Raw genomic sequence first — 16,046 nt, 5'->3', positions numbered from 1 at the left:
GGTGTCTGTATGAAGTTTCACGAAAAAACTTCTCGCTTCACAGGCAATTTATTATGTTAGGTATGTCAAGGCCCTTTGGCTGAAGACCACAGGAATACCTGCAGATGAATAAGTTGGGTTTATTACTCATAAAGCAAGGGATAACAAATACCATGGGTGAGCCCGGGGATGTGTCAGTAAGACAGTGTTAGAAAGAACTTATTTCAAGATTGGTGCTTTGGTTGAGTGATTTGGAGAATGATCTAACGAAGCGGTGGTTTGCTCCAAATTGGATGCTGTCAAAGCAAGGGCAATTCTATGACTAGGTAGATCAACAAATCTTCTCTATAGAAAGGGCAGACAAGAAGGCGAATACAGCTATATTGGCTTTAAAAAAAAAAAAAAACAGCACTCACTCATTTTAGCCACGAGCAGAGGATATTCGGTATTTTATGGGTGGCACAGTGACCTTGCTTTTTTCTGTGCTAAGACAACATTATGAAGCAAACTTATTTTGTCTCATTTTATGATGGTCTCAGAGTAATCTTGATTGAGCTTGTATTTTGTGAGATTGTTTATGCCAAATAACAGAATCGCATGACATAACTGAGAGTGTTAACTCAGCTTATAATAACTTTGAGGTCTAGTTGTGAACGTCAGATCAGTTATGGACATCTGGAGTTACTTTTCACCCCTTCATGGTTTGCAAAGTTCTTCATTGGCCACATGGTAGACATACTTAGGGAAGTTAGACATAGACTCATTGGTAGATTATTCATCAATAAATCAATCAAATGGTTAATGTTTCATTCTACTTGTGAGGGGGTTAAAGCAAGGAAAAGATATTATTTCAACTTGCACAGGAAAAATAACAACAGAAATTAAGGCAGGCCCCAAGGGAAGTGAATAATAAGCATAGAGTTGTCTCTTGACACTGTTTTTGTTTCAGAAGCATAAATGGATCCTCCAGGATCAGGAAAAACAAGGCTCCCATTCTGGCAGGCTCTGCTTATAAGCCCCCAACCTGCAGCAAACACAATCAAAGATTTTTATCACAATTATTTCCACCTCTTTTGTCCTCTGGTTATTGCCAAGACTATCTCCTCTCTCTATGAAAATAAAAAAGACACTTTGAGAAGCTTCAGTTTGGAATTCCCCTTGCTGATCCAGGTAATATATGGTGTTTGGATTAATAAAAAAATCATAATCTACTAGTTTTTACACACAACTCTCTTTGAATTTTCTATGCCCATACGCATACCAATATGTATGCCAATATTTCTTAATACCAATATTTGGTATTAAGATTAATACCAATCTTGGTATTAATACCAAGAATACCAATATTTCTTAAGCTCTTATTTATTAGTCAGGCAATGGTCAAGATACTTCCACAGACATTTATATCATTCAATAATCTGTATTACAGCCCTTTAAAGAAGGCATAATTATGCCAATTTTATAGCTGAGAAAACAGTATTAATTTTCTATGACTAGTTTTTAAAAAGCTCTTAACTCTAAATTCAATGCTTTTCCTATTATATACAGCTGCCTACCACTCATCCCAATCGGGAAATTATCCTTACTTTTAAGTATTTTCCAGAAACAGTTTACCCAGTGTGGCAGATGTGGCAGCCCCCTCACTAACCTTACAAACCAGCTAAAGAAAGGAATTGAGTTGTCATGAGACATCTCTAGCCTGGCTATGGGATGAGGGCCAACAAATGGACCTACCAAGACTTCTACTGTACCGAGCTTTGAGGGAAAATTTAAATATCAGGGAATGTCTTCCTCGCACTGACACAGCCTAGCTCACTCTGACATAGTCTATACCAACCTTTCCCAACTGGCTAATTTAACAAGTAAACCATAAAAGCATGAGTGTTGTTAATTAACTCAGTCCAAGAGACCTAGGTACATAAACACAGACATCATTGTACAGATGTAAACAACAGCACCCTCTGCAGTCAATGCAGGAAGACTCAACCACTCGCCTCTTTTTGTTGTTTTTTGTTTACAGCTCCAGCTCAGACTTGTGGCAAGTAAACATTATAGTTTGTTCTATACAGTGGAGCTAAGTAATAAAAGGTGAGTAACAATACAGTCTGGTTAAATATATTAGATTAAACATAAAATGATGATCGCCCATCCTGTTTTCAAAAACAGCTTTGTAAGACTTCCTGACACAGAATTGTTCTGAGAGGGAATGGTTTTACTCAAAAGTCTAATAGGATCGGTTTTTCCATTTTTAAGGTGTACTCTGCTGCTGTGTGGAAAATTGTGGGTAGAGGGGCAAAAGTAGAAGCAAGGCGCTCTGATAGGGTGCTGCTGCCAAAGTCCAAGGAAGAAAGGATGATAATATGAACTTGGGAGATGACAGTGAAGACAAGAGAAGTGCGTGATATGAGTCATATTTTAGAAACAGAAGCATGTTGCTGATGAGTTGGATGTGAGGGGTAAAAGAAAGGAAGAGACGTAACGTTAAAATAGACCAGAAAAGGGAAAGTAAGTTTCTGAACATTAAGCCATTCAAAGTACTGAAAATATTTTAAGATGATGGACAAAGTGACTATCACAAAAAAGCTTTTAGAAACATCCTGCAAAACACTTTAATTAAAGATGTCCCATTAGCAACAAAATACTTTGACCTATTGAAAACTGAGAGATTTTTCTCTGTGTTCGTATTAAACCTGTAGGCCTTAAAAGGGCGTTTCTTAACCTTATGGAATTTAAAGTTCATATGTGACCTTCACAGGTTATAGCAAATTTTCTTTTGAGTCACTCCTACGATTCATTATCAGTTTATATGTATATATATTCTCAGGACCCCAACATTTGTTAGTAACAGCCCCATTCAAAAAACAGGGCATTTGGGAAAATGGTTGCTTCAGAAAAGACATCCTGAATGAGACTGGGGTAAAGAATTGCAAATATGTATTAGATATTGTGTGACTGGTTTAAATTCACTTTCCAAAAAGATGAATATTTAGTAACTGAAACCTAATTTTAGTCCCTAGTCACACATGGTGAAAATCAGAGAGGAAAGGGCGACTCTCAAAATAATTTATGATTAATTGATTGGTGCTGTATTTCAGATAATGAAAAACAGATATTTTTCAATGTTCCTTATGCATGCCCTATTTATGCATAAGGCTCTAATCACCAAGACCAGTGCCTGGGTGCAGGATTATTTAACAAAGGTTGCATTTTTGGGTGTGTTTTTTTTAACTCAGAAAAACACAAAGCCATTATACAAATGTATAACCATCCAAAGTCATTCAGCCTTGAGGTTCTCCCAAGAAGGGACTGGTAGAGAGAGTAAAAATTTTAAGTTTTCTCTTCTTTGCAAGTTCCTGCTACATGTACCTTAACATTAGATCAATAATATCAGGTTCGACAGTTTATATGGATTTTGCAGCATCATATTCCCAACCCAGAACCCATTTCAACAAGGTCAGATTAATGCTGATCCTATCCCTCAGCTGTATCTACCCTAGATAACTGGGGAACTATATTAACAGAAGGGAGCAGCTATTTCCTACAATTAATTTGAATGTTTTACTCCTGAAATTGATAGACTGCATTACTAGAATCACAAATAGAATCAATGAATTAGTTAACCATCTCAAAAGAGAAAACTGATTCTAGTAGTTCCAAGGCTCCCCTGTTCCCCGGCCCCCCCAATCTAAGTCAGCTTTGCCCACAAGTAGCTGTGTCGGCGTAATCTTTTTTCTGAGGACTGAAAACGTGTGCTTATTCATTCATTAAAAACTAAGTGCAGAGCATTATGCTAATTCCCAATCACTTCTAGTAAAGTAACCTCTCATAAGAACTGATGGTGAGCCTAGGACAAAGTTCTGTTTGAAACTTGTTGCTCAGGAAAATGCTCCTGAGTTACTTCAAAGAATTCTCTCTTGGGAGAGGCACATAGGAAAGTAGGAGGTACAGTAAAGAAATGCCTTGTTTAAATCATAAAGCTGATCACAAGACTCAAAGCTCATAAAAGATGGATAATGAACTTCCCAGAAGTGGCTCTAACTTGCATCATGCATTAAAATGTTCTCCTAAACCAAGTTTGGGAACAGTTTTCTTTATCACTTCCAGAATACTCTCTTGAGAACAGAACAGTTCTGATATAATCACCTACTCTGAAAGAAAAAAAAGTACTGCCAAGAAGAGGACTACATAGCCTGATGATGAGAGAGAGAGAGAGAGAGAGAGAGAGAGAGAGAGAGAGAGAGAGAGAGAGAGAGAGCTTTTAAAATGCAATGTAGGGGTGGCTGGTTAGTTCAGTTGATTAGAGCGCAGTGCTCTTAACAACAAAGTGGCCCCACATGGGCCACTGTGAGCTGCACCCTCCACAACTAGATTGAAATACAACTACTTGACTTGGAGCTGATGGGTCCTGAAAAAACCCACTTAAAATAAATAAAAAATTTTTAAAAATGCAATCTATATGTCATTCCACAGGCTCTGTGGTAAATACAAAACTTAACATTAGAAAAGGATGTTGACAATCAGAGCTGTCATATACTGTCAGTCGGAGTGAAAAATAGAGCAATAATGATGGAACACTGTTTAGCTTAATCTACTAAAATTGAAGATACACACACCTAATAATCCAGCCTACAAATATGCATGCACGTGTGAACCAGGAAAAATGAACTATATGTTTGTAGTAGCATTACGCCTGATAGCCCCAAACTGGAAATAACCAAAATATTCACCTGTAGTGGAATGGTTAAATAAGTGGTGGTCTATTCATAAAATGTAAAAGTCTAGAGCAACAAAAATGGATAAATTACAGATACATACAACAACCTGAATTTCACAAACTTGCTGTTGAACAAAAGAAGCCATCCGAAAGTACCACATACAACATGGTTTTTACTTATGTAAAGTACAAAAACAAGCAAAACTAAATACTTTTGTTGAGGAATGCATACTTAGTTATTAAAATAAAGAACAATAGGAGGTAGTCACCAAAAAAAACAGCAACAATATTACAATTGCAGGAGCAGAGAGGTGGAGGACAGTGACGGGATGCCTGAGGGGGGATTCCAAGCTGCAAAGTGACACTCTACTTCCTGACCTTGGTGGCAACTACTGCGGAATTTTATTTATAATGATTTAATAAGCTGTATATTTATATATTAAGCACGTTTACATACATTTTCCAAAGAAGAAACATCTCTGTTCACCCACTGATATTCACTGATTTCTAGTGTTTTTACAGTCCAACAACTAAGCCAAGGCAGTATTTCAATATCAGACAAAAATAGCAACAATTGATATGTAAGTGTTTATTGTATTCCGCCTGGTGGCTTCAAAACATACCTGGGTCCACGTCTATCTATACACAGTCATTCAATAATCTCGTGGTCTTTTCACAGCTCACAGACCCATGAAAATCGCCAGCAACTCCAGCACCATCACTGGCTTCATCCTCTTGGGCTTCCCTGGCCCCAGGGAGAGGCAGGTCCTCCTCTTTGTGCTCTTCTCTGTTGTCTATCTCCTGACCCTCATGGGCAATGGTTCCATCATCTGTGCTGTGCGCTGGGATCAGAGACTCCACATCCCCATGTACGTCCTGCTCGCCAACTTCTCCTTCCTGGAGATCTGCTATGTCACCTCCACTGTCCCCAACATGTTGGCCAACTTGCTCTCTAATACCAAGGTCATCTCCTACTCTGGGTGCTTTCTCCAGTTCTACTTTTTCTTCTCCTTGGGTTCCACAGAATGCTTTTTCTTGGCTGTTATGTCATTTGACAGATACCTTGCCATCTGCCGGCCTCTACATTACCCCACTCTTATGACTGGACATCTCTGCACCAATCTCATAGTCAGCTGCTGGGTACTTGGTTTCCTCTGGTTCTTGATTCCTATCATTGATATTTCCCAAATGTCCTTCTGTGGCTCCAGGATCATTGACCACTTCCTGTGTGACCCCGGTCCTCTGTTAGCCCTCACGTGTTCCAGAGCCCTTGTAATAGAGCTAACTAGCTCCACCTTAAGTTCTCTGGTGTTATTTATTCCCTTTCTTTTCATCATGGTGTCCTATGCTCTAGTCCTACGAGCTGTGCTGAGGGTCCCTTCAGCAGCTGGCCGAAGAAAGGCTTTCTCCACCTGTGGGTCCCATCTGGCTGTGGTTTCTCTTTTCTATGGCTCAGTGATGGTCATGTATGTGAGTCCAACATCAGAGCATAAAGCTGGAATGCAGAAGATTGTGACTTTGTTTTATTCTGTAGTTACTCCACTCATTAACCCTATAATATATAGTCTTAGAAATAAAGATATGAAATATGCTATAAAGAAATTATTGGGAACATAAAAGAGTCTTAGTTTAAAAGACACCATCTATTTTTAATTTCTTGGTTAAAAAGAAGACTAAATGACATCACTCAGAAAATTATTCATATTGTGCTAAAAGACAATGGAATGGTGCATTCAAAGTACTGAGGGGATCTTCCATTAGGCTAGAGGCTTATGCCAAACCAAATCAGAGGTTAAAACACTATCACGCTCAGGCATTCAAGGACGCAGAAAATCTTCTTCCCCAAGCACATTTTTGTAGGAAGTTATGGGACTATGTGCTCCAACAAAGGGACCTGCGTTACTCGCTTTATCAAAAATGGCAACCCTCGGTAAAAAGAAATGAGTGATCAAGCTACGAAAAGACATGAAGGAAACTTAAATAAATAAATAACTATTTCTGAGAGAAGCCAGTCTGAAAAGACTACATACTATATGATTCCAACAATATGAAGTTACAGATAAAGCAAATTGCAGAGACAGTAAGTGCAAAGATCAGTAGTCACTGGGGGTTTGGGACAAGGGAGGGAAGGAAATAAGTGCAGCACAGTAGATTTTTTGAGCAGTGAAACTGTTCCATGTGATGCTCTAATGATGTATGTAGGACACCATATGTTTATCAAAATCCACAGAATGATCGAGGAAAGAGTGAAACAATATAAACTGTGGGTTTTAGTTAATAATAATAAATAATCATTTTTCAATTGTAACAAATGTACCACACTCATTCAAGATAATTAGAGGAACTATGGGGGAGGTGCTACATGGGAACTCTGTACATTTTTATAAACCTTAATCTTCTTTAAAATATGAAGTGCATTAAATAAAAAAGAAAATTGCAAAAAAAAAAAAAAGAAAATTATTCATATTGTTTTTGAACTTTATACACCATGTTTTTTTTTCTATTTCCTAGAATTTATAGGGCTATAAGAGATCTCAAAGATGCACTCCATCTCCATAATTTTACAAATGATAGAGCCAGAGATTGAAAAACTGACTTGAGTTTGCTGGGAAAATATAATTAAAAAGAAATCTCCTGCGAGCCCAGAAAACTTCTCCACAAAGGTAGAAAAGAATAAAACAGTTTTATTATTAAATATGCACTACAGCAATGGAATGTGTGTATCACAGGCAATACGCTAAGAGATAGCAAAGACAGAAAATCTAATCCTTTTATATAGCCAAGCAAATACAATCCACTACATATACATTCTCAAGAGAAACAATAACTAGTCCTCAAAGAGACTTGAGAGCATCATTTATCACACATATGAGGTCTGACAATTATGTTTGCAAACTTGTTGCAACAATGTTGCTAACCGTTTTTGCTTTTAGAGGGATTATTCATTATGAATTTGTACCAACTGGACAAACAGTTAACCAAGTTTACTGTTTGGAAGTGCTAAAAAGGCTGCATGAAAAAGTTGGACAAAAACAACCTGAACTTTTCACCAGCAATTCAGGGCTCTTGCATTATGATAATGCACCAGCTCACACGGCACTGTCTGTGAGGGAGTTATTAGCCAGTAAACAAATAACTGTATTAGAACACCCTCCCTACTCACCTGATCTGGCCCCCAATAACTTCTTTTTTTACCCAAAGATAAAGGAAATATTGAAAGGAAGACATTTTGATGACATTCAGGACATCAAATGTAATACGACAACAGCTCTGATGGCCTATCCAGAAAGAGTTCCAAAATTGCTTTGAAGGGTGGACAAGGCACTGGCGTTGGTGCATAGCTTCCCAAGGGGAGTACTTGGAAGTTGACCATAGTGATACTCAGCTGCGAGGTATGTAGCACTTTTTCTAGGATGAGTTCTCAAACTTAATTGTCAGACCTCGTAGTTCATCCCAGACTCACCCAGTAATTAGGATGGCCATCTGTGTTTTCTAATTGGCTCATACAAAGGAAAAATAAATACATCTATACGACAGGAGGTATTTTTGCAACTTGGAAGTTAGGCCACCAAAGTTAGGCTCCTATCCTCCCACAGAAACTAGGAGATTGGTGCTATCTACCTGATGATTACATTTCAAACAGACTTCCCAGGTCCTTGACAAAGACATTCCTGAGTCATAAAGCTGGCAACAGGCTTTTTTTAGCTTTTAGAAAATTTTATATGCATTTCAAAGACAGAGAAAGAACTTAATTACAAGTTTTCTAAAGTAAATGCCCTAAAAAGGCATTTCAACAGGGATAATTAAGCTTTTTATTTTTTATTTGTATTTGTCCTTACAAATTACACAAGCTTATAACCATGTTTTCTATTATTCTTTCAATAACAATAAATTACCTTTACTCATCTGGTTGAACTTATAGTGTGGTCCTCCAGAAGATCTGTCATTGTAGCAACAATTATAGACGAAAGATTTAATATCTTTGAGATATATTTGTATATATACATATATATATATATATCTTATATAGATAGATAGATAGATATACATATATATATCTTCAGATTGATAAGAAAAATAGCATCAGCACATTAAAACAGAAAGTACTAAATATATGGAAAAAAGTAAACAGCAAAAGCTTTTAAGTATCTGAAAAGACATTCTATTTTATTCAGAATTAGAGAAATACAAAGAAAACTATAATTATACCTCTTCCCCCAAAATTGACAAAGATAAAAAGATGTTGTGGGAAGCAGCAATCTTATCCTTTGAGTGAGCATGAATTTGTGCAGCATTTATGGAGGAGGTTTTGCCAAAAAATATGAAAGTTGAAAGGGCATTCCTTTTGACTCAGCAATTCCACTCCTGAATATTTGTCTGAGTAGTACACTCACATTTAAGAACGATGGCATATGTACAAGAATATTAACTACTATTTTCAATAGCAAAAGATTGGGACAATCTAAATTCCTATTAATTAAGGACTAATTAGATAAATTATTGTATATCCATAGATTGGAATATACTATATAACTGTTGAAATGAAAAACTGTGCATGTCTATTGATATAAAAGTATCCTCAAAGTATATCATTACATGAAAAGCAAGATAAAAGAGATCTGTATCTTGGGCTATCTTTTATGTGAAGAAAAATTACATAGATATGTATATATTTATGTTCATAAATATAGTATATGTTTCTTGCAGAAAAAAGAAACTAGTAATGCTTTTGAGAAAAAGAATTGAGTGTCCAGAGACAGAAAAAGAAAGACATTTTTACTGTATATGCCTTTGTATTTTTAAAATTTCATTCTATATGCATATATTGCTATTTAACATACATTTAAACAACATTCAATGTTATCATCAAAATAAATTTTAAAACTGTTTCATTATAAAATTAGAACCAGGGAAGTGTTTCTTCATAATTCTTTGATTCTTTGGGAATTTAGAAAAAGGACTGATGGTCGATGGAAAATGCAAAAGATAAAAACCGATAACTTCTTGACATCATCTCACTAAAATTCTTTGGTTCTGTTGGAACAAAATAAGAAATATCTTCCTCCTCCGAGGACCTATGAGAGTAAAAGTATAAAGAACTGAAAGTGGTATTTTTTTATATAATTGTATCATCTTCCTCCATGGTTACTTTTTCGTTGAAACAATTGAAAACATTCAATATACTAGGTACTGAGCTAGCAGGTGATTCATAACAGAGGTCAAAAAGACACATTTCTTCTCTTGTGGGGCTCATCAACAAGTGGTAAATGGAACAAAATGTGCTATAAAGAAGGGTATTATAAGTTTCTATGGGAGCAAGTGAAAGAACAGTACAGATAAAAGCCAGGAGCAGTAAAGGGCAAGAAAACATGGCAAGTTATGAAAATTCCATATAACCGTTCATAGATTACCATCCATTTATATGTATATGAGTAATACAATATATAAAAAATAAGTGTTTCTAGAATAGGTCTTAATAGGGCATTTAATACCCATCATGATTTATAATTCATCACACTTATTGATCTATTAATCAGCACTTTTAATTAAAATAAATATGGCTTCAGGATGTAATTCACAATTCAATAAACAAATAGATGATAGATAGATAGATAGATAGACAGATAGACAGATAGATAGATAGATAGATGATAGATAGATGTAAAGAATTATAGAGAGCGATAAAGAAATATGTCATTTGGATATTGAAATATGAAAACCAATCTTCATGTGAAGGACCTATACACTGAAAACTATAAGACATTATTAAAAGAAATTAAAGAAGACACAAAGAAATGGAAAAAATATTCTATGTTCATGGGTTGAAAGAATAAACATAGTTAAAATGGCCATATTACCCAAAGCAAGTTACAGATTTAATGCAATCCCCATCAAAATCCCAATGGCATTTTTTAAGAAAAGAGCCAAAAAATCACCAGACTTGTATGGAATCACAAAAGATCCTGAATAGCCAAAGCAACCCTGAGAAAAAAGAACGAGGCCTGAGGTATCACACTCCCTGACTTCAACTTATACTACAAAATGACAATACTCAAAACAGCATGGTAATGGCAGAAAAAATAGACATACAGACCAACAGAAGAGAACTGAGAACCCAGAAATAAATCCACATGTATAGGCAGATAATTTTTGACAAAGGAGCCAGAAACATATAGTGGAGAAAGAAAGCCTCTTCAATGGTGCTGGGAAAATTGCAAAGCCATGTGCAAAAGAATGAAACTAGACTGCTGTCACCATGTACCAAAATTAACTCAAAGTGGATCAAAGACCTAAACATAAGACCTGAAACAATAAATTGCATGGAAGAAAGCAGAGGAACTACACTTGTAAACCTTGGGTTCAGAGACGAATTTATGAATTGGACCTCAGAGGCAAGGGAGCTAAAAGCTAAAATAATTGAAGGGACTAGATCAAACTAAAAAGCTTCCGCACAGCAAAAGAAACCATCAACAAAACAAAGAGGCAACCAGCAAAATGGGAGAAGGCATTTGCGAACAGCTCCAATAAGGGGCTAATATCCAAAATATATAAAGAACTCATACAACTCAACAACAAAAGAAAAAAAAAACAAAAAAATGAGCAGAGGACCTGAGCAGACACTTCTCCCACAAAACAGACAAACGGCCAATAGATATATGAAAAAATGCACAACTTCACTAACTATTAGAAAAATGCAAATCAAAACCACAATGAGATATAACCTCATACCTATTAGAAAGGCTATTATCAACAAGTAAAGTAATAACAGGTGTTGGGAAGGCTGTGAAGAAAAAGGAACCCTTATACACTGCTGTAGGAATGTAAATTGGTACAGCTGCTATGGAAAACTATGGAGACTCCTGAAAAAATTAAGAACAGAATTGCCATATAATCCAGCAATCCCTAATAATATTAATCCCTATTATATTATATATAATAATTATATTATATTATATTATAATATATATAATATAATTAATTATATAATTATAAATAATATATATTATATATAATAATATTAATGCCATATATTCCAGAAATTCCTAATAATATTAATAATAACGTAATCATTATTGGAAATATAAACTCAAGCCAAAACTGACTGAAGTTTGCAAGGTTTTTTCTTTTCCATCTGCACATTATTATTATTTATAATAAATGATGATCAGGTGCCTAAGTCAGCACACGATATCCTATTCAACCCATTCTGTACTTGCTCATAATATCAATGTATTTTAAGAGCTAATCACTGGTACCAGCAGGGGTGGGAAAGGCAAATAAATAGGGAGAACAGTAAGCATAGCAACACCTGGGTATTGTTACAAGCAATTAACTTGTAAACTTGCTACACCTGAATATATGGATTCAGCTCTTTGGTTGCTTCACTCCACAGAAGTGGGGTCTCCTGCTTTCAGAGTCAGGGTGTTCTTTCATGCCTTTCAGTGGGTAAAATGACTCACTCAACAAACATGTAGGGGGGGAGGGAAACATGTGGCTGAAGTTTGTGTGTGCATCGGTAAATGTGGAGGGAGCATGGGGGCGAGGGAGGGGGGAAGCACAGGAAATTGAGAGGCAAGACCTGAAAGATAGGGCAGGGCTGTGTTGCAGGGGCACTACTGATCAGGCTGCAAACTTTGAGTTTTACCGTGTGGGTAGGGGAAACATCAAAGGTGCTTAAGCTGGATGTGAGATGTTAAAGATGAAAACTCCTTCAAGGAATGTGAAGGGACAGTCAGTCAATGAGTGGTGCTAAATAATCTGCTCCTTTATTGGGATAATAAAACTTGAAGTCCAACCACTACCTGCAGCTTCTCTGCATGTTGCTGCAGAATGAGTCTGCTATGTGGCCCCTTGGCCAAGAGCATCTTTAGGCCTGGTAAGTGTGCCTTGAGAGGCAGCGTTCTTCAGTGGAACTCCTGTGACTTAGAAGATCTAACTGAAAGAAGAGAGAGAAAGATCACTGAGGAGGCCACCGTGGTCTTAGGAAGAGAGCAATTCCATAGCCACATTGGCCGAGGCCCATTACTCCCGCAACAGGTCTCCTCTTTCTAGGAGGGAGATGGGAATCTGTCTCCAGAACCCACAATTAACACTGACTTATCAGAAGACCAAAGAATAAACTCCTCCAATACAAACATCTACTTTTGGGTTGTTTGACAGAATTTCCCTTGAGCGTATGACAGATAATTTGAGCAGGCTTGGTGAGTGATTAATGACTCATTGATTGCATCTCTGGCCATCTCTAAGAGATTTAGACCCAGTAAAAGACATTACACCCTTTACCACTGGGGAGAGGAAAGGCAGAAGCGAAGGCACAAGGGTCACCAGAGAAGATAGAGAATGAGCAAGGGAATAACTAGAAGAGATTTTTCTTCTGGCACTGTTCTCCTCATAGAGATAGCAAATGAATCCTCAAGGAGCAAAACACAACTTCTACTTATAAATTCTTGATCCTACAGCACACAGATTCACTGATCTTCCTCCCAACCTATTTTTATAACCTTCTCTCCCAGCTGGTTACCATAAACAAAACTACTTCAACTCTCAGAAAAACTTGCAAGAAACTGACTGAGAAACTTCAGTTGGGATCCACTTTCTTGCTTCAGGAAAGAAGGTAATGTACTGCTTAGAGGAGAAAAAAATACTGAACTATGGCTGTAGAATCTCTATTTCTGGGGTGGGGGAAGTCTCCTACCAGCACTGCTACAGTTTTACCCAAAACATTTAATATGTCAGATATTGACAAGGTGCTTCCACCTTGCCGATTCATTATCTCATTCAACAATCTTTATAACAACCCTCTGGGGAAGAATTATCATCTCAATTCCATATTTCAGGAAACTACCAGACAAGAAATAAATGCCTTGTAGAATTTCCCACAAAAAGCAATGTAAGTGCTGGAATTCAAATCCTGGGCTCCCATATTGAAATCCAGTACTACTTCTAGTATATCACAATTGCCTACCACTTACCAGCCATGGATAAGTATACTTACTTTCAAGGGTTTTCAAGAAAGATTATACAGTGGGATAGAGGGCCATATACTATATCCACTACCTGGATATCAGGCATTTCACAAATATTATTTATTTAACCCTCAAAACACCCTCAGTAGACAGTATTCTTATTCTCTCCACCTTACAGGAAAGGAAACCAAATCACAGAGAGAGTAGTAACTTGTCTACCATACACAGCTAGAAAGTGGTGGAAGCAAGATTCAAACCCAGAGGGTGGAGAGCTCGGGCAGCTATGCTCCTCCATGGAGCAGCCTTTCCAAGTCAGATGGCAAAAGCTTATGCTCATGGAGGAATTGTCTGGACTGGCTGCTGAGAGTTTAGTATGGATACCAAGACTTTCACTCCACTATGGTTTCTGCAACCAGCTTTCAGAAAAAGGGAGTATCAGTGGAAAATATCCAGAGAGTTAAAGTAGTATCCATAAGTGGAAGTCAGAATGCACATACAGCGTCCAGACTTCCGGATACTAATTTCACAAGTTAAAAGGTAAAGCTTCTTTGCTTTGTTTTGTTAATCATCTGTCCAAGCAATCTGAGTACATGGACACAGCCTTAAGCCCGCTATGCTCATATTCCCAGTGCAACGGCTACAGCACCCTCTGCAGCCAGTTCAGGGGAATCTGGCCAAGTTAGACTGACCAGTAAACACAGCAGCTGCTTTCTGTGCTTGGGAGCTAACTGACAAACGATGAGGAACAAAACAGCTTAATGGAAATATCTCTACCTTTACCCATACTTAATTCTGTTAGGTTTGGCATAAAGTATTTTTATACATTTCCTATTTGCCAGGACAGTCTTGTCAGGCTTATACTTGGAAAAACTATCCTAAAAAGAAACTGCCATGAATCCTGTACTTTCATATATAATTAATACAATATCCAGCAAAGGTTTTTGTTCCAGGATTACATATCACTTCTAGGTTTGCAATTCTAGCTGTCCTGTGTAGTCTGGGTATCCCTAATGTAACAAAAATCTCAGAGATAAGAATAAAAAATTATGTAATACAACTCCCATTTTATATTTAAGAAACTAGAATTTAGAGATGTTACTATTTTAATATTTAAAATTTTTTAAATTTAGAGATGTTAGTATTTTAATATGATCAGATTATGATGTTAACATTATCTTTCATGATATCTATCCAGGTGGCCTTACGTGCTATTTTTTCAGGTAGTTTTTTTCTAGCAAACTTGATGGTTTTACTCATGAAATGGACACATAATGGTATTAGAGAGAATGAATCAACAGGTTAGGTTGATTCAAATAATTTGAATCAACTGTCAAACAATTTTTAAGTGATATCAAAAGTCCCACATTTTTCCTGCTCCAGAATCACATGATCTAACAAGACAACTGCCTAAAAGCAGTTGCATTAGGTGATTGCTCATGGAGAACTTAGGAAATGCACTTACCCATTCATTCATATATAGATCCACAAGGTGTGATCACAAAATATGGTGAATGTTTAAATTCTTAAAGTTTTATTAAACTTTAAGACAGATTACCATTAATTCCCCACAAAATATTCCCCCTCACTTCGAACACACTTATCCCATCGTTCTTGCCACTTTCTGAAGCAGTTCCGGAAGTCCTCTGTCGTGAGTGTCTTTAGTCATGCTGTTGTGGCTGCCTCCATGTCCTAAATTGATTCAAAACGTTTACATTTCATGGTCATTTTTGAGTTTGGCGAAGACCCAGAAGTTGCACGGTGACAGATCCGGTAAATAAGGTGGATGAGGACACACTGTAATGTTTTTATTTGACAGAAATTGCCATACAAGAAATAATGTGTGACACGGAGCATTGTCATGATGGAGGATGAAGTAAAGTCACAAGAGGACTTCTAGAACTGCTTCAGAAAGTGGCAAGAACGATGGGATAAGAGTGTTCAAAGCAAGGGTGTGTGTTTTGAGGGGAATTAATGGGAATGTGTCTCTTACAGTAACACATCGTTTTAATGTAAGCATTCACTGTATTCTTTTATCACACCTCATAGATTAGAGAAACACTTCTATATACAGGGATCACGTGCATCCCAGTCACCGCTATGACACTGCTGTTTCACATAGCAATAACCCAAGCCTACTCTCAAAAAGACGTTTGCCAAGAGAGAGCTAATGCAGTGTATTTAGTCTAAAAGAAAAGAAAAAGAGAATTATACAACGTAATGTCAGTTTACATTGCATTCTCCTGCCTGAGGTAAGCAAGTGAGGTAGGGATCTATTTTGTTCACTGCTATATCCCCAGTAGCTAAAAAAATACCTAGCAAATAGTAAATATTCATAAAATATTAATTTAATAATGAATAAATCAACAAATGTCAGTTTCTTGTTTGGA

General features: G+C 36.8%; 1 protein-coding gene across 1 annotated transcript; it reads left to right on the top strand.

The window, feature by feature from the left end:
* Positions 1-5,365: 5,365 nt before the first annotated feature.
* LOC308497203 (olfactory receptor 11G2-like) lies at positions 5,366-6,310 on the top strand (the record flags this gene model as incomplete). Its single annotated transcript, XM_081047564.1, has 1 exon — positions 5,366-6,310. The coding sequence occupies exon 1, from the start codon at positions 5,384-5,386 to the stop codon at positions 6,308-6,310; it is 927 nt and encodes a 308-aa protein (XP_080903690.1). The 5' UTR covers positions 5,366-5,383.
* Positions 6,311-16,046: the final 9,736 nt, after the last annotated feature.

This window comes from Rhinolophus hipposideros, assembly GCF_964194185.1.
Source record: "Rhinolophus hipposideros genome assembly, chromosome: 5".
Taxonomy (NCBI): domain Eukaryota; kingdom Metazoa; phylum Chordata; class Mammalia; order Chiroptera; family Rhinolophidae; genus Rhinolophus; species Rhinolophus hipposideros.
This window is presented reverse-complemented; position numbering and strand designations above follow the sequence as displayed.